At 45.9% G+C, this 25,717-nt stretch overlaps 1 protein-coding gene across 4 annotated transcripts in view; it reads left to right on the top strand.

The window, feature by feature from the left end:
- The window catches only part of NR3C2 (nuclear receptor subfamily 3 group C member 2), a 302,223-nt gene extending 277,370 nt beyond the window's left edge, over window positions 1-24,853 (top strand). For all 4 annotated transcript variants that reach the window (XM_084755685.1, XM_084755686.1, XM_084755684.1 and 1 more), the window contains exons 8-9: window positions 3,038-3,195; window positions 22,167-24,853. In XM_084755685.1, the coding sequence (XP_084611811.1) occupies window positions 3,038-3,195; window positions 22,167-22,322 (314 nt within the window). In that variant the 3' untranslated portion in view covers window positions 22,323-24,853. The remainder of the gene's footprint in view (window positions 1-3,037; window positions 3,196-22,166) is intronic.
- The last annotated feature ends 864 nt before the right edge of the window (window positions 24,854-25,717 follow it).

Raw genomic sequence — 25,717 nt, 5'->3', positions numbered from 1 at the left:
GGCCATCTCCTGTGCAGCGTGAGTGGGAAGAAGCCGGCCCTCTCTCCAGCTCCACATCAGACAGGGGCTGCCTCACAGTCCTAGCTCGCCCTCCCCAGAGCATAGCTTTGAAGAACAAAATTATCCTTCAGTTTAGTAGAAGTGATTTTATTGCATTGTGAAGCCATGTTATTCACTAACCTTGTTTAGAAAAGTGTTTCCTTAAAGCACCAGATGGAAGGTAGATTTTCAGTAAAATGCATACGCCTCTAATTCTTTACAAATGTGACTACTTGTACTTAGCTCATACCTTATACTGTTTGCATCCATTTACCCTTTCCGCCTCTAGCAGCGTCTGATGTCATCTTTTAAACTACCTGAATTAATTTATTAGCTTCCAACTTAGTTCTTTCAATTCTGAAAAAGGGTAATTAAAAGGCAAGAACGCCTAAGGAGTATCGGCATCACAGAAGCCACAGGCTTTGGGCGGCTTGCTTTGCTCCTGTGTGCTGGATGACGAAGCCGGCTCTTCCGCATGCTACCTTTCATAATGGCCGGCCAGCCGCTCAGGGCGTCTAGCAGCGGTAACACAAGAATCCCACATTCTCTGCTTAGAGAGAAAAGCAGCCTGACCTCAACCTTACGGCTCTCCACTCCTCTCCAGCATGTAGGTTCTGGAAGAGTTCCAACAGGCCTGCTGCACTTAATAAGTAAATCCAGAAATGCTGGGCATACATCCAAAATTTGAGGTTTTGCTTAACTTGCCTCTATTTGTTGATTTGTTTCAACTTCTAAAAAAAAAAATCCGGCCAGGAAATTGAGATGATATACCTCAGTATATTATATTTAGAACAATAAAATGTAAATGTTATTATTTGACATGAGATGCTATGATCTTGATTCTTCGATAATGCAACTATCAGAAATATGGTGGACTTTGGTTGATAATAAAAAAATGTCACCATCAAATAATATCACCATAGTGACACTTTTTGAATGGCAGATGATTTTCTTCATGTATAGGTCGAACCATCATATAAACGTCCATTGAAAAAGACTTACTTTGAATGGCTTTGGTACTTTAAAAGCCTGTTGTCCAAGCCCACACAGCTCAGGTTGGGCTTGGCAAGCGTTCAGCTGCCTCTAGAAAGTGTCAAGCTAATGTCACAGTTAGTGGGACTAGTTGCACTGTCCGTGTGCCAGTTTTTGCCATTTTTCTTTATTTATTTTTTTAACCTTTAAAGAGAAACTATTTCTCAGAGACTGGAAAAAAATGTCACAGAAGTTAAGAACACTTGTCCTTGCTGAGGACCCAAGTTTGGTTCCCAGTAGCCACATATTGGGTCACAAATCATTGGAAGCTCTGCTTCTGGGTGTACGACCTCTGTGGGCACCAGGCAAGCACATACATACATACATACAGACAGACAGACAGTGACACTCAGACACATAAAGCAAATACACCTTTTTTTTAAAAGACAGAAAATGATTTCTTATATAACAGGTGGCATTTAACTCTAACTATTAAAGTCAGATATTAAAGTCACAACTGCTATTTGGCAAACCTCGTGTGTGGTGACTCTGAGAGATTTGTTTTCCTACAGAAACAGATGTAAGGAAAAAACAAGTCAAAGGCCTCAATAATTAAACTCATGGAGACTGTTAGCATCCTAACGGAGGTCGATCTTTAAGATAATTCATTCACATCTTTATTTGTGAAAACAAGGTTAATTTGGAGACAGTGGTATACCTGGCTTCCAGGGCTCCACAAGCTACACAGGGATGCCCTTGTAGGCAGGCGCCCTAAAGTGCTAATGACTCAAGAAGTCATCATTTATGCCAGCTATAAGAAAATAGCACATGGGAGGCTCAATCAAGAAGACCATAAGAGCAGTCTGAAAGTCACAGCGCTAATAGCACAAGGTGGGTTTCCATGAGGTCTTCATCTCCTAAAACCAAGGTTCCAGGTGGCCACACTCTTCACAGTTTTAAAGCTTGTGTGTCGCCTCTTAACAACCATACTGGAAACAAGCCCGAAACTGACTTTCAAAGAGGCATCTTTAGCTGCAGTGCTCCATCTTTTGTAATCTGTCCCGGCAGGTGGCTCCTGGTAACAGACCATGAATGTGGGCAAGGGAGCACATGGGTGCACAATGCTGGGATCCCAAAGTGCTCCCTATTGGGTGGGGTCTGAGCCAGGGAGTCCAGGGTGTTTTGCATGTTAGACAACTGCTCTGTCACTGAGCTACGCACCCAGTTCCCAGAATACTCTTTGTAAGTAGACTTTTTGTTTCAATATAAAAACCTACCCACTGAGGAAAAGGAGAAACATGATCCTCGTTTTCTACTTCACCAAAGCTAAAGTGAGCATTAGTTCTCACTGGAGTCAGAACAGCGTTGGTGTCAGCCCTGCAGATGGGAAAACCAACACACACGGCTGTAGATGATGCCTCCAAAGTCAGGTGATCCTGGGCGGCTGTAGAAACTGCTTACTCAGCATCTCCCACGCGGTATGTGGCCAGCTCCCTCCCCATGGTGTCTGCAACTGAACTTAAGTGTGACAATGCTGCTTTCCATGAGGAGCCCCAGCTTAGACTGTCCCGTGACGCTGAAATGTGTTTTCCTGCCTCTGAGTCATTGGTGAGCTAGGATTCAGAGGACACTCTGAAGACGTTTCAAGCCACCTGGGGCATGGGCTTAGGATGCAGACATGGAAAACAGGTTTCAGCTGCCATTTACTTGTTTTATACCCCATAGAAATGAATCTGTGCACAGTCCAATTTCCTCATCTACAACATAAGAATAATTGGGAGCTATGTGGTAATACTGGTGTCAGGACAAAAGGAGTTGATATGTGTAAAGCTAATTCTTTTGTACATGTGAGTAAATGCTTACCAAGTATGTAGCTGCCATGTTTACTCATAATCACAGTCAACTAAGATTTAGTGCAACCTCATAATCAGTATGTGTGTTTAAAATATCTGAGGCCGCGCAACTGCAAAGATGCTCAAGCTGCGTTTCTCACACATGGAATTTATGCTTGTATTCCTTAACACAGTTCCAAAAGATGGCCTCAAGAGCCAGGCTGCATTTGAAGAGATGAGGACAAATTACATCAAAGAACTGAGGAAGATGGTCACCAAGTGTCCCAACAACTCTGGCCAGAGTTGGCAGAGATTCTACCAACTGACCAAGCTTCTAGACTCCATGCATGATGTAAGTAGAGCCTTGCTCTCCAGGAAGTCACTGTGCAATGCCTACATACATACACAGACATGCGCATGCACACTCATGTATGCACACATGCATACATGACCCACAGACATTCACACCACACACACACACTTGGCCCAACAAAGCCAGACAACTGGACTCACATGAGTGTGGGAGGAATTGTGGTGAAACGTCTGGAGGGAGGCTGTAAGAGTTAAAATGCAGTTAAGGCGGCGGCCTTTCTTTTTCTAACCTTGGGAGAGAGCCTGTGTACAGAAAGGGTATGGCTCTATGCCCTAGCCCATGGAAAGCCCTCAGATTTGCTACAGGTGCCGGATAGAGTTTCACATTTTTTGTTTGCAACTTAGGAAATGTTTGGTTCATAAAAATGTTTTCTTTAACATTACATAAGTAGTGTCCATCCTCTACAACTGTTAATCTAACAACCCAATCTTTCAAAAACATTATTAGTGGTCCAGGGCCAGCTTGGATCATCTCAATCTTTGCCAAGCTTTGAATCCTATATTCATTTATTCTTTGTAGGAGGCATCTCTCTTGTTCTGGGTAAATACAGAAAGTAGATTCTGGGCTTGTTTTTAGTCCATCAATCTAAGATCTAGCTGAAGTGTTGGTTAGCAATTTCTATGAAACACTAAGTCAGATAACGTGCTCTGTTCCTTGCGTCGTGTGGCAAGCAGCTTTTCCCACCCTTTGGCTCCAAGAACGTCTAGCGCAGTCAGGTTCGGTGGGCTCTTCATATTTGGTCCCTTTTCCACACCTTCTTTTGGAGAATTCGTTGTCCGGGTTTGGCTTGTATGGCTTGAATGACAAGTTACTCCCCTCTGGGAAGGAAAATGTTGACAGACTCAGTAGCCAAGATCCTGGTACTATTCCTGCAGCAGAGCCGGCTTGGCTCCGGCTCCGGCTCCAGCAGTATTGTCTCCTCTGTGCTGATGGCCCTCAAGCAAAGGTTGAGAGGGTCACTTTCTACTGCTTTGTATGGAGACCTCTGCTTTCTGTGAACTTTTCCAATAACAAAAGGCAAGCTTCCCTTCAGGTGAGCTCAGAGACGAACGCACTTGTGTTATAGTGTGTCTGATTGGAAAGTCTTGGAAATGTGAGATGATGGTTGACAAGGCTCATGCCTCACCCTGAAGCAAATACGGAGAAAATCTTCACTGGGTGCAGTGTTACTGCAGCATAGTGCCTGCAAAAGGTCAGATGGACCTTCCCCACTGACGGCTTGAAATCTCTCCTTAGTAGAATAAGGGTGGGATCTTATAGTTCATTCTCCGTGAATTCTGTTCTTTGGACAAAGGCAACGAGTACTGTGAAAATTAGTAGGTAGGCCTGGAGAGATGAGTTGATTAGTAAGACTGCTTTCTGAGCAAGCATAAAAAGCTGAGTTCAAATCTCCAGTGCCCACCTAGAAGACAGGCATGGCTGCATTCATAGACAGGAAGCTTGTTGGAGCTTGCTTGCTGCCAGCCCAGCTCCAGGTTGGTGAGAAACCCTGCTTCCAGGGAATACGTCAGAGAGTGATAGAGCAAGGTACCCAACATCGCAGGGTACCCAACATCCTTCCCTGTCCTCCACTGTAGCTGAGGGACACCTGTGTCATCCAGGCTGATTCTACGAAATTTGTTAACATACATTAGTACCTTGGGGCTCTATTATTTATATATAGTTGATATACGGTAAGCTGAATGAATTAAAAATATGTAAAGTTTTGAAATAGTCATGCGCTCGTGACACTACCACAGCAACCGAGCTAGCACCCATATCCAACCACTGAAGCCCCCCTCCCTCTGAGGGAACCCTCTGTTCTCGCATGGCTTCCTGTTGGTAGGCATTTAGCTTGAGTGGTACAGTGTTGCATAGAAGCGTGTTACGCAGAACCAGTTTTGTGAGCCTGCATCAGTAGGCATGACTGTGCCGAGGCTCTTCCATGCTGTTCATGTGTCCAGAAGCTCTAGGGTGCTCTGCTTTTGGGGGGGGGGTTACTGCACGGTACACCACTGAGTGAATATCCCACCATTCATTCATGAAGGTTACCTGTTGATGGCCAGTGGGCATGTTTCTGGCTTGGAGTATTCTATGTAAATCCTGAACAATTCTGCTCCAGTATTGTGAAAACACAGATGCTATATCTTTTCTTAGGAGGAATACCAGGTCGTGAAATTCCTGGTGGACCACTGCGCGCGTGTGTGCATGCACACACACACACACACACACACACACACACACACACACACACACACCACAAATATATATTTTTTATAAGAAATGCCAGAATGTTTTCCAAAATGGTTACAGTTTTTTAATTAATTTATTCATATTACATCTCAATGGTTATCCCATCCCTTGTATCCTCCCATTCCTCCCTCCCTCCCATTTTCCCCTTACTCCCCTGCCCTAAGACTGTGACTGAGGGGGACATCCTCCCCCTGTATATGCTCATAGGGTATCAAGTCTCTTCTTGGTAGCCTGCTATCCTTCCTCTGAGTGCCACCAGGTCTCCCCATCCAGAGGACATGGTCAAATACGGACACCAGAGTACGTGTGAAAGTCAGACCCCACTCTCCACTCAACTGTGGAGAATGTCCTGTCCATTGGGTAGATCTGGGTAGGGGTTCGAAGTTTACTGCACATATTGTCCTTGGCTGGTACCATAGTTTGAGCAGGACCCCTGGGCCCAGATCTGCGCATCATAATGTTCTTCTTGTAGGTTTCTAGGACCCTCTGGATCCTTTTACTTTACCATTCTCCCATGCTTCTCTCATCTAGAGTCCCAATAAGATGTCCTCCCCTCTGTCCCAATGGTTACAGTTTTACATTCCCATGAGATGTACCTGAGAGTGCACAGTGTCCCGAACCCCAGCTAATGACACTTGGCACTGCAAGTTGTTTTTAGTTTGGGTGTTCCATTTGCTGCATGATGAGAGTCCTGTGGTTTTTCACTTGCATTTTCCTAACGATTGATGGGGTTAGCCGTCTTTTTATATTCTCATTTGGGGAAGTATCCACTCTAATCTTTTGCCCTGTTTTCCTTTAAATTTTGTTGCTTGTTAGTTGTCATGTTTTAGAAAGCTTTTAAATAGAGTAGCTATGCATTATTTTAATTTTTATTAGATATGTGATTTTAAATTATTTTTTCTTGGTCTGTGGCTCTTCATTCCATTCTCTGAAAACAAACAAACAAACAAACAACAATTGCCCAATTGAAGGAAGTTTCGTGTGAATATGCACTTGCACTTGTCGTGGAGTGTGTGCTGAGCTCAGAGGACAACCTCACTGTCGGTCCTCAGCTGCTGCCTTGCTGATGACAAGGCTCTTGTTCTCTAGTGCGGCAATACCAGATGAGGGGGCCCTGGAGCTTTCAGAGCTTGCCCTGCCTCTGCCTCCTGTGTCCTCGGAGGAAGCTGAGAGCGCAGACTCTCGCACCATGTACCCAGTTTCTGTGTGGTCCTGGGGATCCAAGCTCAGGTGCTCACATTTGCACAACAAGCCAAAAACAGATGCTTGAGGTCATCAGCTTGTAAAAAGAAAGCAGTTCTTCGGTTTCACCATTTCAGGGGGTTGGCCTGCCTCTTTGCGGCCATGGGCATGGCAGCATGTCATGGCAGGGGTGTGTAGCAAGGCAAAACCACTCTATGTTCGGATATCTGGGGAGCTGGGGATCAAAGAGAAGAGACTTGGGGTCCCACAATGGGCTTTGAGTACACGCATACCTCCAGGGAGCTAAGGACTTCCCACCAGGCGCCCCTTCTGCAAGCTTCTGCAGGCTCACTAGCAGTAGAGCTTGTCACATGTATGCCATTAGGTGACATTTCCAGCCGCTGTGTCAGGAAATCCTCAGGTTAGCCAAGGCCACAGGCCTTCCTCCTCTTCCTCCCACAGCCTCGCCCTTCCCTGTGTCTGCTGCCCTACAAACCACTTTTTCATGTTTGGGTTTGGTTTTCCCTTAGTGTTTCTGTTTCTGCAAACAGAATGGTGAGGTGGCCTGAAGGAATCATCTAGAGCGCTCGCTTCATATTCCAGTCAGGGGCAGAACACTGGGAAGCGTGTGGCAGTTCCAGAGGGGCCTTTCTAGCATTCAGGCTTGCTAGGCCTGGTGTTTTCCTCAAAGGAAAAAATTTCTACACCATATACCAACGCTGTCCTTCCAGCCTAGCTCTGGTCACTTAGTAGAGAAGAGAGCATTTGATCTTGAGTCTCAAACAATAAGGATCATTTAAATATACATATGGTAATTGTGCTTCCAAAGCGTGCATTGTGTGCTAGCTCCTGGGACCCATGTCTACAGCCCCCAAGATGCACATCCCAGGGTACATGGATCTCTTCCACATGGTGCACATATGTGTGGGCAGACCTGGGCCACGGTGGGTGGAAGGAACGTTCTCCGAGAACACACTGACAGTTGAGTGCTTGGTCAAAAGCTTTCATGACTCAGAACCCCCTGAGCATCAATCTTTCCCCCAAAAAACAATGTTTCAAGGAGCACAACTGTGGGAATACTCCAGGAAGTAGGGGTGTGTTCTGCATTGCTGATGCTCAGCTGTTGTGTGTAAAAACTAGATAGATGCTTCCATTAGAGAGAACTGACAATCACTTTTAAGCTAATACTAAGCGGTGCAAGACATCTCCTCTGGTATAAGAAGTTCATGTCTAATGACTTTATTGCTCGTTTCTGTGCTTTCTGAGAATTAAGGAGGACCACTTACAGTATGGTCTGTAGTATTTAGTAGATACAAAAGATTATGAGTGGTACCTCTTATGGCAAAAACGCCCTTTTCTATTAAATATTATAAGAATTTACAGTTTTATTTTGGTACACACACTTCACAAAAAAATGTGTCCACACCCAGTAATATAAACAGTGCCAGGAAAGCACAAAAGAGGATGAGACAGCGCCTGGCCTAGTCAGCTTAGAGTCTGTGGAGGCAGACGGCCTCTGGGTGCTGAGGGGCATCATATGCCCTGTGGGGGCCTGGAAGGCACATGCATGTTCATATGATCATTCCCCTATTGATGAGCCTCTGCTGCACTGCGCCGGGACCAAAGGGGCAAGAGTGAGCAAGCTGCCCGTGCTCAGGAACTCACATGTAGCTGCTGAAAGTGCATGGTTGTGTGTAAGGTGGACCAGGTGGCACCTGGAGGTCAAGGCAGACACACCTTGAATGGCCGGCTCATTCACAAATCTTATACCTTGACGCTAGCCTCATAGAGAAGATGTCAGAGGCAGCTGTGCTTGGCAGCAAAGTGGAAAACTTTAAGGGGTGTCAGAGAACTCGTGTGGAAGCCACAGAGGCCCACAGCATGATTTCTAAGGCAGGTGGCAGCTGCTCAGGCTCACTGCAGGGGCCCCTGACACCACCCTCATGATAAGGAGTTACAGGCCAAGAGCCGCTGCTCAGTGCAGGCCAGGACACATTGGGGAAGCCTAGGAGCCCACATCTAACAGCACTGGAAGCAGATGTGCTGTGCCCCCACTCCCCAGGCTTTTATGGACCCTCCCCCAGCATCCTCTAGAACCCATTGGTTTTGTGAGGCTCAGTGACACACCCTGAAGACTGTTCGTCAATCTGGTTCTTCATTAAAGTGTCCCTGTGGTGAGGAGAGCTATGTCTGAAAAACTTTTGCACTGTTGCCCAGTTTCCTAGGTGAATGTTTGTGCATTTGACCATGATCCTAGACAGGGCTTGCTTCTCGGCTCTGTCACTCAGATCTGTTCCCGTGACTCGGGGGTGGGGGGCACTGAGTGTGAGCTCGCTGTGTGATTGGTGCTGTAAAGAATGCTGGACAGCTGAGGTAGCTCTTGTCTAGCCAATCTGGGAGCCTGGTTTCCTTCCCCAGCTCACTGTGAGGGTGAGGGCGTGAGGGTGAAACTCCAGCAATGAATGCACTGAGAAGCACTGAGAACGTGAGGTAGAGACTACATTATGTTTCAGCGGTCCATTGGTGCTCCTTTCACTAATAAATGCCTCTGCGTGCCGGCTGCAGTACTGGCCGTTTCCTCTATGTGGTTCTGAGACAGACAAAACCCTACTTTAAGCATCTTTTACCACATGCTAAAAGTGTGCACGCCAGGAGTGTGGCTGTGTCCGCAGTGATTAGAGATGTTCACTCTTAGAGTGTCATAATCTTTCTGGTCAGTTTCCCCTCAGAAAAAGTTCTGAGGGCAGAATTGGAGGCTGCTGCAGAAACCAGGGGTAGAACATGGCCTGTGGTGTGGCATGACCTGTGACCTTCTATCAGCGTCCCCCTCAGTACATAGGACGCATGTACACTTCTCTTTCATGCTGCAGTCACCAGTTTCTTCATCCCTAACATGGGTGTAATACCATATTTATAAAGGTATATTGTAAAGGTTTTGAAGAATGAGAGACCAGCGAGGCAACTGAATAAGTTCTTAATCCCTTTTCCTGTTGCCCCACTGGCAATGATTTGGGATTATTTGACTCCAGGATTAAAGCACTCAGGTTGCCAGTGGTACAGGCAGCTGTGAGGGAGCAAGATCCAAAGCCATGCAAGGGTTTCGTGTAATTGTTAGCAGCGTCACCCTGCCGCCTTCTTGGGGAGACTATGACTAAGAAAGAGGCTAAATAAAGTTGTTTACTGCCATCAGCTGAGCAAGCCAGGCCTTATCCCCAGGAATGGAGGAGTGAGCAGGACGGTGGCTGCACTCAGAGCCATTCTCACAGTGAAGGTTCCAACCCAGGGTAGTGATGCTGCTGCCCCCTGGCTATCGGGGAGACCAAAGAGTAATGCCCAGCCATTTACATCAGTCCTTTTGAATTTCCCTGGTAGGGAGAGGCTGACATTTGTACTCACAAGTTTCTGATTTTAAGTGTGTAGTGTGGTCCAGCACTTCCCAGGGTGAATTGTACCAATGGATGATTGTTACCCTTTGAAACATGTGGGTATAACTGAAAAAATATATGTGTTGGATATATTTAGTGCCAGGTGTGGCGGCACATGCCTATAGCCCCAGCACTAGCAACCTGAGGCAGGAATATCACAAGTTCCAGACCAGCCCTGAGCTATGTGGCAAGTTGAGGCCAACACAGGCTACATAGTGACCTGCCTCAGGATGTTTTTCAAATAAACAAATACACAGAAGGCTGGAGAAATGGCTCAGGCCTTAAGAGAGCTTGCTGTTTTTATAAGACCTGAGTTCAGTGTCCAGCACTCACGTTAGTAGGCAGCTCATAGGGATTGTAACTCCAGCTCCAGAGAACCCAATGCTCCGCTTCTGGCCTCTGAGACTCTCTCTCTCTCTCTCTCTCTCTCTCTCCTTAAATGGTCCTACTGTGTTCAGCATGTCTGATGGATAAATATGGAGGAGATGATTTGACTGTGCTGGAAAGCAGTTTGTCACCTAAGGATTGGTGGTGGCTTAATGAGTTTCGTAGGGTGCTCTGGTGAGGGGCTCCTCCATCAGGTCTAAAGGTGGCATCGGTTGGTGGCTTTGATTGTGTCCCCCTTCTTGTATATCCGAATGATTGGAGGGAGAGAAAGAAGAGAGAAGTGATAAATAACCCATGGGCCAGCAGGTCTCTGTATTGAGTGATTTGAACCACACTAGGAGGCTAGAAAGCTGCTCTGTCAACATAGTCACCCCTGCCGTGTGTGGCAGTTGACGCTTAAATTCATTAAAGTTAAATGACGTTTAAAATTACGTCATTCAGCACCACTAGCCACACATCTTTAAATGCACAGTAGTGTGTGTGGCTACTTGCCAGAGTTAGCCGAGGGAGAACTGTTCTACAGATACAGCAGGGGGCAAGATGGGGAACATGTCTATTGGGATGCTGGGGCTAAGGTACAGGTGAGGGAGAGAGGCTGGGAAGAGGGGTTCAGGACCATGGGATGTCCAGGTGGTCACGTGGGTGGCAACAAAGGATGTGAGGCTAAGGGGGGCAGCAGTGCCAGGAAAGGAAGGTCTGGTGGGAAAGGAAGCAGGTGCCTGTGCGGGAGGGGCAGGGAGGGGCAGGGAGGGGCAGGGAGGGGCAGGGAGGGGCAGGGAGGGAAAGTCTCAAGGATAGGCTGCCAGCTTGGTTTAGATTTGAGCTGCTAGAAACTTCTAGACAAAACATCCCCTGTATGCATGAAGCAAGCTTGATACAGACTTGAGGGGTGGTGCCACAAAGTGGTCCCTGAGGCCGGTGTGTGGACAGCAGGGAGACACCATGGAGCTGAACCCACTGGACAAATACTGGCCCAGAGACTAACAAAAGGAGGTGGCACTGAGGACCCCTGAAGAAACAATAGACAGAAAGTGAGATAAGTGTGTGCATACTGCGCAGGTTGTGGCCACGGGGCAGAGGCTGAAGAAAGGACAGGTAGCACAGTTTTAAGAAAAGATGTCCAGTAGCTATGGCAACCATGAGGGGTTGTAGAGAGCAGTTTGAATTGACTTTTTTTTTTTCCTCTCCTGAGATTTCCAGAGACTATATCAAGAGCCACAGAGCAAATGGGGATAAGAGTTAACTCTAGAACAAGCTGAAAGTGTTGGTGAGAAAAGCGAGACAGTTGCCTTACTAAACACAAACAGAATGTGTCCTTCTGGCGTCTGATGGGGTGTGTATAAATTGGCATTGTGAGTGTGTTCAGAACACACATAAAGTATGTGTGTGTGGCTAAGGAATTACAGCAACTTAGAAAACAACTGTCTTGCAAATAACTCCCAAACAAACTTTATTCCACACCTTGACTGCTGTGTAAATGTGAGCTCGTAAGAGCTTTGCCTGGTGTGTGTGTGTGTGTCTGCAGATGTGAATGACAACACTCTGTATCAGAGGCAACGGTGGCAATCAGAGCTGAGATCTGCCCCACCTGTCACTTTCACAGCACAATTTAATAGCAAGGACATCTAACTTAGGATTGTATCTCTCAGTCTTTCATTTCAAACCTGGCCCTGGTTCCCAGAGGCCCACTCTTTCCGAGTTCTCTGTGATGGTTTCTTTAGGATATTTTTGACTTGTAGGAAGCCCATATATTCCCTTATCGATATGTGATTAACCAATATTTTTTCCTCACATCCCATATTTTGTTTTGTTCGCAAATCAAAACATTCCTCCTTGTGACAGAGCAGTAATCTGCTACATTTAATCCTCAGCTGGAAAAAGTTAGAGTCGTGTCTGAATCTAGCTTATTAAAGCAAGCGGTTCTTACGTCGGCCACTCCCCTGCCTCACAGGACATTTGCCCTTGTTCACAGCTGGGTTTGTTCATATTAAGACACAGTCTTCTGCCTCCGAGACTAGCCTTGAATGCATGATTCTTCTGCCTCCACCTCCCCTGATCTGCAAAGCTTCTTGTCCTTACTGGCAAACATTAGGTCATGTCTTGTTTAGGACAAAAGCAACACGCTCCGTTCCCAGCGACTGTAACACTTGCGCACCACAGAGGGCCCTGACTCTAGACAGACCACCAACAGTCACACACACACACACACACACACACACACACACACACACACACACACACACCTCCTCCCTAAGCTGAAATCTAAGGGATGTTTAGGGAAACTGTCTCAGTGTTTGACACCCATCAATAAATCCCCTCTCCTCGGGCAGCCCAAATCCCCGCTGTTACAATATAACGACCACAGAACACCCCGGTTATCTGCAGTGCCTTCCTGCCTGTCGTATCATTACAGCTATCCAAAGTCACCAATGTGAAGAAGACTAAACATAACTATTTCATCATCCCCCACCTTAACTCTTTTCTCTAAGAAGAGAGGATAGTAGTAATATTTACCCAGAATTTATTCCTTTCTAAAGAGTACGGAATCATGATGGGTACATTTTCATAGGCCTGTGAACGAGGCAGGGAGATAGAGGAACCGCCCCTGAAAGAGATGTCACGTGATGGCAGCAAGCCCAGCCACCCACCTCATGAGCCCCATTGCTCCCTCGCAGGTCAGGGTTCAGTCTGGATCTCGGTAAAGTAGGCATCCCTCTGTGGAATGCTTGGCAGCTGCCGCCTTGAAATTCTTCCTGCACACCTGGAGCGAGAGGCCCCATGGCCTCCTTGTGTGCTGGACCCCATGAGGCTTGCCACCTGTGCTGGGGCCCGTTGGTCAGAGGAGGAGAGGAGTGTGGCGAGTGATTTGCACCATGCAGGTGTGCCCAAGGAAGGTCCCTGGAGACAAGAACAGGTGGGAAAGGTCAGGAATGTCATGATCAAAGCCACTTGGTGTGCAGGCGTGTGTGCTGTAGGCACGGGTTTGCGTGTGTATTGTACATGGGCATGTTTATGTGGGCATATGCATGGCGTACCTGGGTATGTAATCGTGCAGAGATCAGAGGCTGACATGGGGTATCCATTTTCTTCGCCTGATTTTTTTGAGACACGCCATCTCACTGAGTCTGGAGCTCACTAACTGGCTAGACTCACTGGCCAGTGACCTCCAGGGTTCTGATTTCCCTGCCTCCTCAGGAGTCTGGGACGACAGGCAAACAGGGCCATAACCAGCCTTTCAGATGGGTTCTGGGGGTCCAAGTGCAGTCCTTGGGCTTTCACGGCATTATTGTTTGATCTTCTCCCAAATTTCTATAAGCATAAGCACACACACACACACACATGAAAGGAGGGTAATCTACAGAAATATTATGCCTGGGTCCTGGGTCCCCAGCCTCTCTGAAGGGAATGGAACAAGCCATCTTGTTCACCAGTCTTCTGATGACAGCTGCCCCTGGCCAATGGGGCCTGTCCATGCCTCGTTGCTTTAGATTCTTTTAATCAGAGACTAAAGTAAGGATCTAATTGCCTAATATAAATTCAACAAAACGTTCAAGTTGGTTTAGATTTTTTTTTTTTTTTTGGTCCGCTCAGTGTAGTATACATCTGCAAGAAAGATCTAGGAAATATTGAAAACAAAATTAGGGAAAGTTCATACTTCTATATACAGTAACATGCCAATGCCTTGCAAGCACAACCCTCTCATTAGATCCCCTTTGTTCAGCAATGTTCTAATTATCCCTTTATCTTTAAGCTCCACTCTCTTCTTTCCCATTGTGTCATTTTTCTTTGTGTCTTTCACGTGTACAATAGACCTTATTCACAAGAAGGCGGAGCCATGAGCTAGAACAAGGCTTGAAACACAAGGAAACTTAAACAGGATGGAAATTAAATAAATTTAAGAACCAAAAACTGAGGGGGGAAAAAGAATCCCTCTTGCTCATCTCAGCATTCAAATGACAGATTTGGAGGCATTAGTGTTCACCTCTAGCCAGAGATAGATGCTTTCTTATAAAATTGGTAATGAAGAACTAATTAAAATATAAGTGCTAATAGACGGGCACCAACACAGAGAGCTTAGAGAAATGCCCTTGGCTTTGGGGTGATGCTGGGAGGCATTGTTTCTCACCCTGGTAGCCAAGCTGTTTCTGGGCAGGGAACAGGAACCCCCAGGGCCTGGGCAGAGCACACACTGCCCTGGCACCAGGCCCTGGGCCTCTGGAGTCTCAGCGGCACAAGGGCTTCATCCTGACACTGGCTTGGGCTCACCTCACAGGAGTTTCCTGAGCGCAGAGCTCACATGAGATGGGGAGCATGTACATATCCCTAAATGCCTTTCATGTGTGTCTAATATACCAAGTGTGCAAACCTTTGTCCCACAATACCTCGGGGCTCCTGGTCAGACCTAGGCATCTTCAGGGCTTTCCAGAGCTCAGCCCAGAGGAAAGCCAGCCCAGCGCTCCCAGAGCAATGGGTCTCTGGGGCTTGGGTTTTTTCTGACAGGGATCCAGGGTAAAGTGGTAACATAACCTTGTTTACGGTTGAGATTGCTTTGGGAATAGAAACAAATCAAATGCTTTTGAGCTGTCATGGAAGACTTTTTTTTTTTTTTTTTTAGCTTTGTTTTGCTGAGGTGGAACCATCCACAAAGAGCAGAGCCACAAGGTCTCATCACATCACCTGTGCGTAGACGCACCCTCCTGTTCACCTCACTGGGGTGTGGAGGGTAGTGGCTGTGGAACCTGGTTCTTGGTTTGAGGGGGTTGGTTTGTTTGTTTGGTTTGGGTTTTGTTTTGTTCTTTGGGTTTTTGTTTTGGTTTGGTTTTGGTTTTTGCTTTTTTTTCTCATACTTTTGGTTGAATTTAAATTTCATCTCCAATTTAAATAGTGGCTGGTTATTCCTATATTTGTGCAAATTTTGCACCAGTCTGTCTTGCAGGCAGGTCACTAGTGTGGGTCTCAGGGTTCACAGTGAGGTGCTATTGATGACTACATTTGTCCTCTAGTAACGCCCAGAGTACCTTTCCACACCGTGAATCCTAGTCAGTAAGGGTAAAGTTTTTTCCGTGGGGCATCAGCTCTCCAAGGTTGAAGACATAAATGGTGTCTTCAGCAAGAGGGCCTTACCATAGGTTGGGAAGGGCAGCTAGTAGCCTTGGAAACAGCCTGCAGTATGTGGTATTTGGTCCATGAGATGCCTTTGGCCAGTCACTCAACAAGATGTAACCTATTCCTGGTATGGGGGTGTGGCTTGGTAGCTTAAGTTGGCTAGTTGGAGCTCTTTATGTGGTAACTTCCTTTAGATTCTTCTGTCTATGTATCTATACTTAGGAGCTTTCTATAGCAGCAGTTTTCCACATGGCTTTTCTGAAGGCCTCTAGTGTGAGCTGTCGCACCTCATGTTCCCCCGCTTACCCACTGAATCCTAGTTTAATTTTTCTATTCTAGTTTTCCCTTTTACTCCATTACAACATCATTTAATTTCTCCTTCCTTGGACAAATGTCCCCTCTCTTGGTCCCCTACTATTTATCTAACCTCTGTGGTTATTCTAAATAAAGCACTCCGGTTTAAAACTTAAAAAAGTTAACATCCACATAAAAGAGAAAACGTGCCCTGTTTGCATTTCTGGGTCTGGTTACCTGACTAAGGGCGATCGTGTCTAACTCCATCCATCTACCTGCAAATTTCATCATTTTATTTGTCTTAATAGCTGAATACATTTCACTACCCATGTATTAGTTATTTGGTTTTTTCAAGTGTATTTTTTAAATTGAGGCAGAATATATGTGTAGCTATATATCATTTTAAGTGGCATTAATTCAGTGCCAGTAAGTCCCTTCGTACTCTTGCACAGCCAGCCCCACTATCCATATCCCCAAAAAGAAACAACCCAGTCTCCCCTCTTTCCCCCACCCAGGCAACCACGATTATGCCTTCTGTCTTACGAATTTCCCTATTCTGTGTTTGTCCCATAAGTGAAACTATGTAGTATCTTTCCTTACGTATGACTTTCTTCACTAGCATGTTTTTGAGGTTCACATGTACCAGAGTTTCATTCTTCTTTAAAGCTGAATGGCTGTGTGTGTGTGTGTGTGTGTGTGTGTGTGTGTGTGTGTTGTGTGTGTGTGGTGGGGTGTGTGTGTGTGTGTGTGTGCGCGCGCGCGTGCGCGCACTCATGCACACGCATATCCACATCATATTCTTATCCACTTATGTGCTATGGGTTTGGATTATCTCCAACACTCAGCTAGTGTGAACAACATTGCTGTGCGCATGCACGCCCCATACTTCTTTATTTTTGGTGGCACCCCATAGTAGGTGCGGGATTATAGGGGAGTTTTCTTTAACTGAGACATTCTCACACTGTCTTCCTTACGCACAGAGGTTCTGGCTTCTCTACACCTCCCCCTCCCCCCCGCTGCAAGATAGCACGCATCCTACTTGGTATGAGTGTAAATCTGATCTTCACACCTGCCAGTGCCGGCAATGTGGGGCTGCTCTTCCCGTACGTAGAGCATTTTGGCTTCAGAGAATGACTCTTGGAGTTCTTGGCCCGTTTTAAAAATCAGCTATGGGACTCTTGATAATGTAGTCTAGATATTAGCCACTTATCAGATACACAATTTTAGAATATTCTGTCCCAGTCTGTGGGGTGCCTTTGTGACCTGCTTGGTGATGTCTTTGATGCCTGGCTTTTAGTTTTGAGGTAGGGGAGTTTGCTACTTTCATAGTTGTTACCCGTGTTTTTGGTGTCAGATACAGGAATAACCTGTTTGGTTTTGAGTGAAGGCCAAGTGCCTTACACAATCTCGGTGGAGCACTTTCCAGTGTTCACAAGTCTATTTCTGGAACACTTAGACTAAATAGTAACCAGTACACCTGTTGGTACTTTAAAAAATTGACTCTGTGTCTTTTGTCCCAGCGCCCATCAGTACAGCTGGGTAAGCCTGGTTTGGGTGCTGGGAAATGAACCCAGAGCTCTGCATATTTGAGAGCACCCCCACCCACCCCATCACTGAACCACACCCCTAGACCTACAATAGCTAAACTGGGCTTGTTGAAAGTATCGCTTCCAACTTCCTCTCAGTGCTCAGGAAAGCCTGAGTCCCAATCAGCTGCGCTTCCTGTCGTCGGCCCAGAACATTTGCGAACCGAGAGTCATTAGAGCGATCTGGAAAGCAAGCAGGCGGGCATCTTCAGCCAGGCTGTCTCTCCAGCTCCTTCACCACCCAAGGACTTGTTTAGCCCTCCCCACAGGCTTCCGAGAGAGGCTGTGGCTTATGGAGGAGCAGGGCATGGGGAACGCCTCCAGCCTCCCACACACTCCCGCGCCCCCCCCCCCCCCCCCGTTCCTTAGTGTGGCCAGAGGTGGGTGCAGGAGCCACAGTATGGGGTAACAGGGCAGCTTTGTCTGCCATCATCAACTAAACAGCCTTCCCCAAAGACAAATGGCCCAGTCCTCCCTCTGCTGCCTCGCCACGCTGAGTCAGAGAGATGACACCGCGATTATCCACAGGAACCCTGCCCTCTCTGGAGCCGCAGCCTTGCGCACCTACTCCTCATTTTACACAAACATCTTCCGAGACCTCAGAAGTGCCCCCAGAGGCCCAGCATGCTTCTAGGGGGGCTTGTAAAGATGGCACAGAAGCCGGGCAAGTTCACAGAGCGCCTTGTGCCTCATGGCCGGCTCTGATGGTGTGAGGCTGCTGGACTCTGTGGCTTTTGAGTCCCTGTAGCTCCTTGCACCAGCCCCAGCCACACCGAGGAGCCAGGGGCACAGGAATGATACCATGCAATGTCCAGTATACATGCATTGAAGTATTAGACACTGGGCCTGGCACGGTAGACCCCAGAGCTACTCAAGGCAAATGATCGTTTGAGTTACTAAGATGTGAGGGGCTTGGTGCATGCTGGCTGGGCAGTATTTGTGATGCCCTGCCTGTTCAACATATGAATTTCCTATGGCCTTGTGTGTACACACAAACACACACACACACACACACACACACACATACATGAAGATAGCTGGGTCAATGGTATTTCAACTTCCAGTTCTTGAAGAACGTCCATCATAAATTCCTTGGCTGTAGATATGTGGACTTAGTTTTTTAAAAATATTTATTTATTATGTATATAGTATTCTGCCTGCATGTACTGCATGCCAGAAGAGGGCACTGGTGGACTTAGTTTTTGATCAACTGGTCTGTGTGATTGCGTTGAAGCCAGAGTGGTGTTTGGCCACTGTCTCTTTACATTGTGTTCTGGAGGCAGGTAATGTCTCTAACTTTGATCTTTTTAGTTAGAGCTCTTAGGCAGGGTCTTTGGGGTCTACAGGAGTAGTTCAGGATTTCTCTTGTTTCGTGAAGGCTGCCATTGATACTTGAGTAGTGGTAGCATTGACTATGTAGAATGCATTGGGGAGTACGGGTATTTTAGTGATACTAATTTTTCCAATCTAAGAACATAGGATGTATTTCCAATTTTCCATATCCACTTCAGTGTCATTCTTGACATCTTTCACTACATTTCAGTAAATTATTCAAATGTTTGTGTGTTCCACTTACTGTGACTGGGACCGCACTCTTGATTTCTTCTCTGACAATTTCCTTTCTATGCACAGAAAAAAACAAAACAAAACTGACTTTTGTGGCTGGCTCTGCATCCTGTAGTTGTGTGATCTAGCTTTATTTATACGTTTACAACAAAGCTGTCTCTAAACAGGGACAAATTTCCTTCCTCCTTTCCTCCATGGGTGCCCTCAGCTCCTTCCTCACACTGCTCTATGCTGTGTTCAGTAGGATAATATGGCAGTAATAGGATATTACTACACTGAAAAGGACAGACAAGGGCACCCACCTTGGTCTTGTTCCTGATCATGACAGAAAAGAGTTCACCTCCATTTCTGTGGTATGTGTTCTTATTTTCCATGGCTGACGTGGGTCTTTCTTTGTTTTAGGCAGCTTGTCTACCTAGCTTGTCAGTTTATCTTTTCATTTTCAGACAGGATCTTGTTATGTAAGCTTGGCCTTGAACTCACAGCAGCGCTCCTGCACCATCCTCATAAGAGCTGGGATTGCAGCCACGCACCGGAACGCCAACTCTTTCTAGTCATTCATAAAGTCTCTATTTTCCTTCTTTCTTCTCTACTGACTTTGACTTGGTTCTCGACTTTTTCTTTCTCACATTATATCGCTAGTTATCTCAGATATTTTTCTTAATACAAATACTTACCACTATACATTTACCTCTTGGTATTGTTTTTACTGTGTTCCATGTTCCATTTCTGTTCATATCAAGAAATGTTAACGTCTTCCCTTTAATTGGTTATTGGTCATTACAATAATGTTTAATGTGCACATATAACTTCTAAGTTCTGGCCATCATTTTCTATTTTAATAGCGTTGTGGTAAAGGATGATGGAATAATTTATTTGTTTTTAACTCACCGAGACTTTTGTGGCCTAGAATAGTCTGTCCTAGCATGTGTCCTGTGCACACGCTGCCAAGAGTGTGCTCCACAGCTGCTGGAGAGATGCTCTGGAGATGGTTGAGTTCTCATTGGCCTGTAATGTAGCTTAATTGCAAGTGGTTTTTCTTTCTTTCTTTCTTTCTTTCTTTCTTTTTTGATGGTTTTTAATCTGGACAGTCTAATGATGAATGTGGAGTTTAATACCAGATATGGTATTATTATTATTATTATTATCATCATCATCATCATCATCTCACATTTTTATTGAATAATGTTAGCTTTATGTAATTATGTAATTCTAGTTTGAGTGTGTGTATCTAAATAAATGTTATCTCCTAATACTGAGTTGATTCCTTTATCATTATGCAATGACCTTTTTTTAATCTCTCTTTGGTTCTCTCTCTCTCTCTCTCTCTCTCTCTCTCTCTCTCTCTCCCACTGTAATTTTTCAAAAACCTTTTGTAGAAAATCAGTTACGGATGTGTTTGAGGAAGTTTTCCCCTTTGATTTATATAGGATATTGTATTATAACCTTCTGCTGTTTGGCTGCTCCAGATCGTCAGTGTATTTTGAAATCTTGTTTTCCAACCTTCCATCTGCAGTCTGTGTCTTGACTTGCAAAGCGAGCTTTTGGTAGTCATGTCTTCCTTTTTTTTGTTTTTTGTTTTTGTTTTTGTTTTTGTTTTTGTTTTTTTGTTTTTTAAGATTTATTTATTCTATGTATGTGAGTGTTATATCTGCATGTACACCTGCATGACAGAAGAAGGCATCATATCCCATTATAGATGGTTGTGAGCCACCATGTGGTTGCTGGGAATTGAACTTAGTACCTCTGGAAGAGCAGACAGTGTTCTTAACCTCTGAGCCATCTCCCCAGCCCCCATCTTCCTGTTCTTAATCCATTCACCCAGCCTGCATCTTTCAGTTAGTCTGCTTTCAGTCTAATTTAGTGGATTACTGTATTGGTAATGTTTGATCCTTTTCAATTTTGGTTTTGTGGATTTACCATTTTAGTGGGATCTGTGCTTTGACAAACCCTAATGGAGTTTGCTGGGACATTCCTCCACACACACACTGCAGAGAAGGGACTCTTGCTGCTTCAGTGAGGGCCCAAGCAAAGGCGTATTGTGCTCTGCTTTCTGTGCTGTCCTCCCACATCTCTGAACCCTTCGGAGCTCCCTGTGCTCCCACAGTCACTCACCTCACAGTGCAATCGACACTTGGATTCTTCTGTGGGGAGAAAGCCAGCCAGCGCTCAGAAGCGCCATTCAGCCATTTTGGATGCAGTTCTACTCCACCTTGGCTTTTTTTTTTTTTATCGTATTTATTTCCCAAAGATATATGGGCTACCCAAGATTTAGGAAGTTGTGAGCAACACTTGTTTAGTCGTGTATATTTTGTATGTTTTTCTCCCATCTGATACTTGCTCTGGAACTCCAATAATGCAAAATTTGCTAACAAAGTCCCACAAGCATCACAACATTCTTCATTTCCTTCTCAACTGAGATGTGTAAAAGAACTGTCTTCTGTCTGGCCAGTCAGGATGTTGACACACAACACTTTTCACTCTATTCAAGCTCTTTAGCAACACCAGTGCTGTCATACACTTACAGGTTTTCTCTACTTGTACCTGAGAGTGGTTCTTGTCCAGAAACGGTGGGAAAGGATCTTGAGTCCCCAGGTAGGAACAGCACACTAGACAGGCAGCCCATAACTCAAGGCTTTTATTTTCTCTAAGTCAGCCAGAACAGCTGTGTCGCCGAGGAGCCTCAGCCTGTCTTTAGGCCAGGGCAGAACCCTGTGACAGTGGCGGCTGCCTCAGATCCGCCATCATACCTCCAGCCAGACCACCTGTCTTGTTTCTAATCCTCTGGGGTGTCTGCATGTGTGGCCCCAATGCCTGCATAGAGATACAACCATTCACGGGCTCGCAAGTAAGAACTGGTTGAGGGGACGTTCTGTGACCCAGGTGCTGGTAACTTCATTTCTGTCCTGTGCCTTGGATACTCACTTCGTGCTAGACAGTTGCAGCTCTCCGGCTGAATTTGTTTAGCATGAAGATACTGGATATGACACATGATGGGAACACGCGACTCTGACCCCCCCCAGGTCACGTGACTAAACTATGACACCCAGGAGTTTCCTGGCAGAGTTCCCCAGCGCTGATCCCTATGTTTGCATCAGGGCTGGGCTATGGAGGAGTCAGGGATCTGGAAAAGAGGCCCTGTAATCACGGCCACTGTGTCTGTGTGTTACAGCTGGTGAGTGACCTGCTCGAATTCTGCTTCTACACCTTCCGAGAGTCCCAGGCTCTGAAGGTGGAGTTCCCCGCCATGCTGGTGGAGATCATCAGTGACCAGCTGCCAAAGGTGGAGTCCGGGAATGCCAAGCCCCTTTACTTCCACAGGAAGTGAAGGAAGACGTCAGCCAGGAAGAACTTTGCCTTACGTTTCCCCCACGTCGTACTACACCTACGAAGGACCCAAGAAATCACATTTTCCCATGTGATGGCTGATTTCGCACTTGTTGGACGGTTTCTCAAGTCTAGAGTCACACCAAGGGTCTGGGAAAGCCACGACGTGTGGGTTTGGCAAGGCCTGAGCTGGCTGAAGGACTCTCCCTGCTCCACTCCCAGCGCTTAGAAAACACGTTCCTGTTCCTCTGGATGAAAAGCCATATCTAGTCAATAACTCTGATTTTGATATTTTAACAGATGGAAGTTTTAACTATGCCATGTAGTTTCCGGTATCTCTCGCTTGTTTTCAAAGGGTTCAAGGACTAGAACTTTTTAAAGCTTACCCTTGGTTTGCACATAAAATGTCTAGTCAATATGGGGCATTAATATTCTTTTGTTATTTAAAACACACAAAAAAAACCACACACACAAAAAAACCCATACAGAGTTCTGATGTATACTAACAGACCACGTGGCGTGGAACTGCGGCCTTCTAGGGCGCGTTTTCCTGCATCGCTGGCATACGCACTCGTTAGTGTCCATTTATTATTTAATTAGAATGGATAAGATGTTCAATGCCTTGGTTTCGATTTCTAGTATCTATTGTGTTGGCTTTACAGATAATTTTTTGCAGTCTTTTGCTGTGCTGTACATTACTGTATGTATAAATCGTGAAGGGCCTGAAATAAGGTGTAAGGAACTTTTGTAAATGAGACAAAAAAAAAATCTTTAATGGTTAATAGGATGAATGGGAAAGTATTTTTGAAAGAATTCTATTTTGCTGGAGACTATTTAAGTACTATCTTTGTCTAAACAAGGTAAAACGTTTTTTTTTGTACCGTGAAATGCTCTGCATGCGTGCTGAACCGTTTACAGTGTATTTAAGAAAGGGAGAGCTGTGCCTTTTTTTAGCTTCATATCTAATTTACCATTTTACAGTCTCTGTTGTAAATAACCACACTTAAACTTCTTTGGTTGTCTCTAAGCCTTTCTACTTTTTCTGTACTATTTTTCCCCCCTTGGTCTCCCGCGTGGGGTGTTTGTGAGACTCCAGCGCACAGTTCTGGCTTCTGCTTCTTCCTGCTTCCGCCGGGGATAATGCTGTGGTGTCAGCAGCTCCTGGCAGGTGACAGGGCCCACTGGACCGAGGTCCTGGGAGTGCTGTCCTTCCCCCTGTTCCAAAGAAGCAGAACCCGCTCTCCAAAGGGGAGACTGCAAACTCGGCTCAGAGAGCACAATTCTCCCATTTTAGAAAGCCCGATTTTCTCCCCTGGGGGGGAAAAATTCCATGCACCCTCCACATCTGTCAAAGATCAGAAAGTCCCTTCTGGCCTTTGGACAGGGGTCCTCTGTCCCGGAGCTGGTCATGGGAACAGCCATTGCAGTGGGAGGACGGGGGCAATCCACCTGGGAACAGCCATGACGGTGGGGGGCGGGGCATGGGGCAATCCACCTGGGCAAGAGTCAGTCAGAATGGCATGGAGACCCACAGATCACTAGCAGGTTTTTAGATTTTTTTAAAGGTAGGTTTTAAAAATGAAAATTTTATACATAAGCAGTTTTGGAGGGAAAAAATACCACAAAAACACTACAAATCACATAAGCAAGACAGTGGCACTAAAATTTTTAATTTATTAATCTGTCCAATACTGATGCAATTTATGGCTTTTCTCCTGCCCCGAATCACAAACATGTGTATCTCTGGGGAGCTACACTATGATTGCACTAAATGATCTTTGAATGGAGGCCAAATTAATCTTTTAAACACGGTGATGACTCTCATTGGTACTCAGCGAAATCACACGAATTCTCAAACCTAACCGCTGAACCAGAAGGCTGGGACAAGGCTCCGGTGGGTGAGCACTTCCCCGCAGGGTTCACCACGCAGGCAACATTACCCTGTCCTTCAAGACGCCTGCCTTCTGCAAGGGGGAACCCAAGAACACTGGACTCAGAGGGAGGGGCTCTCTTACATCATTTGCTACTTCAAGAATTTAATTTGTAGGCAGATCCTTAAACGCAGTCAACTTACACGCACAGCAATATGAAAGCCACACCTGGATGGTGATGGATACACAGCATGCAGACGAGGTGTCTCTGGGGACAGGGAGCCGAGTTAACTCGTTCTGAGGCTGGATACCATCTTAGCCGGGATGGAGGCGGGGAAGGTCTGCGTTAGAGTTTTATGTTAACGACGTTACTGGCTCCTCGTGTGTCTGCAGGTAACTGCTTAACTCAACATCAAAGCCATATTCTCTAAATTCACTGCTGAATGCCTGTCCCAGGCCCAACTGGCTGTCTGCTCTTATTTTTGTACCATATTGCTCTTAAAAATCTTGGTTTGGTACAATTCATAATTCACCAAAACCTCTTCATATAATTAAAACACTAAATTAGTTTAAAATGAAGCAATTTATATCTTTATGCAAAAACATGTCTGTCTTTGCAAAGGACTGTAAGCAGATTACAATAAATCCTTTACTTTAATCACCTGTGGTTCTGGAGACAGTTCATTCCAACGCCTAGAGGTACACCAAGACTTCGGGCCTTTCCACGGTCTACTCCTGTGCACTTCGGCCTGCAGGCAGCACTGCAGCTGCTGGAGTTTTGTCTGAGGCTACAAAGAGCCCTGTTCGCTGCCTCCTCTTTGAGGGCAGATCAGTCATTGTGAGTCTGTCCAGTCCACTAAACTCTTTCATAACAGTACTATCCTGCTGGTTACCATGTTGCCATGTGGGTACACGTCAGCATGGCCCTGTGCAACTCTACACCCACGAGACTTTGAGACCCATTTAAGTAGACCACTGTGCAGGATGGACTCAGGAGACCACCGTGCAGGATGGTGTTCTTCCAAGTGGTCTTGCTCTCTCCCCCAGGGACCTGGAAATCTTGATGTCTACCCACACTTTATGGGACTCTACCCTTGACTTTCATGACCACAAAAAATGTACTCACCAGTTCATTTTTAAAGCAGAAAACATTTCCTCCCAGATCAATTCAAGCGACATGTCATTTAATAGGTGAGGGCTTTCAGAAAGAGAAGCACAGGCCGGGTGTGGTGACTCACGCCTTTAATCCCAGCACTCGGGAGGCAGAGGCAGGTGGATTGCTGTGAGTTCGAGGCCAGCCTGGTCTACAAAGCGAGTCCAGGACAGCCAAGGCTACACAGAGAAATCATGTCTCAAAAACAAAACAAAACAAAAAACAGAAAGAGAAGCACAAGTAACAGCCAAATTCAACTCTCTTAAGCATAACAGATAAAATTCTGCAAGCCACAGTGTGGCCCAGACCACAGCCTGCAAGGGCTGTATGCACTGGGGTTGCGGAGGAGGGCAGCTAAAAAACACCTGTAAG

The sequence above is a fragment of the Acomys minous genome, assembly GCF_964271855.1.
Source record: "Acomys minous genome assembly, chromosome: 14".
Classification (NCBI taxonomy): domain Eukaryota; kingdom Metazoa; phylum Chordata; class Mammalia; order Rodentia; family Muridae; genus Acomys; species Acomys minous.
The sequence above is the reverse complement of the archived record's forward strand: the minus strand, read 5'-3'. Positions and strand labels throughout refer to the sequence as shown.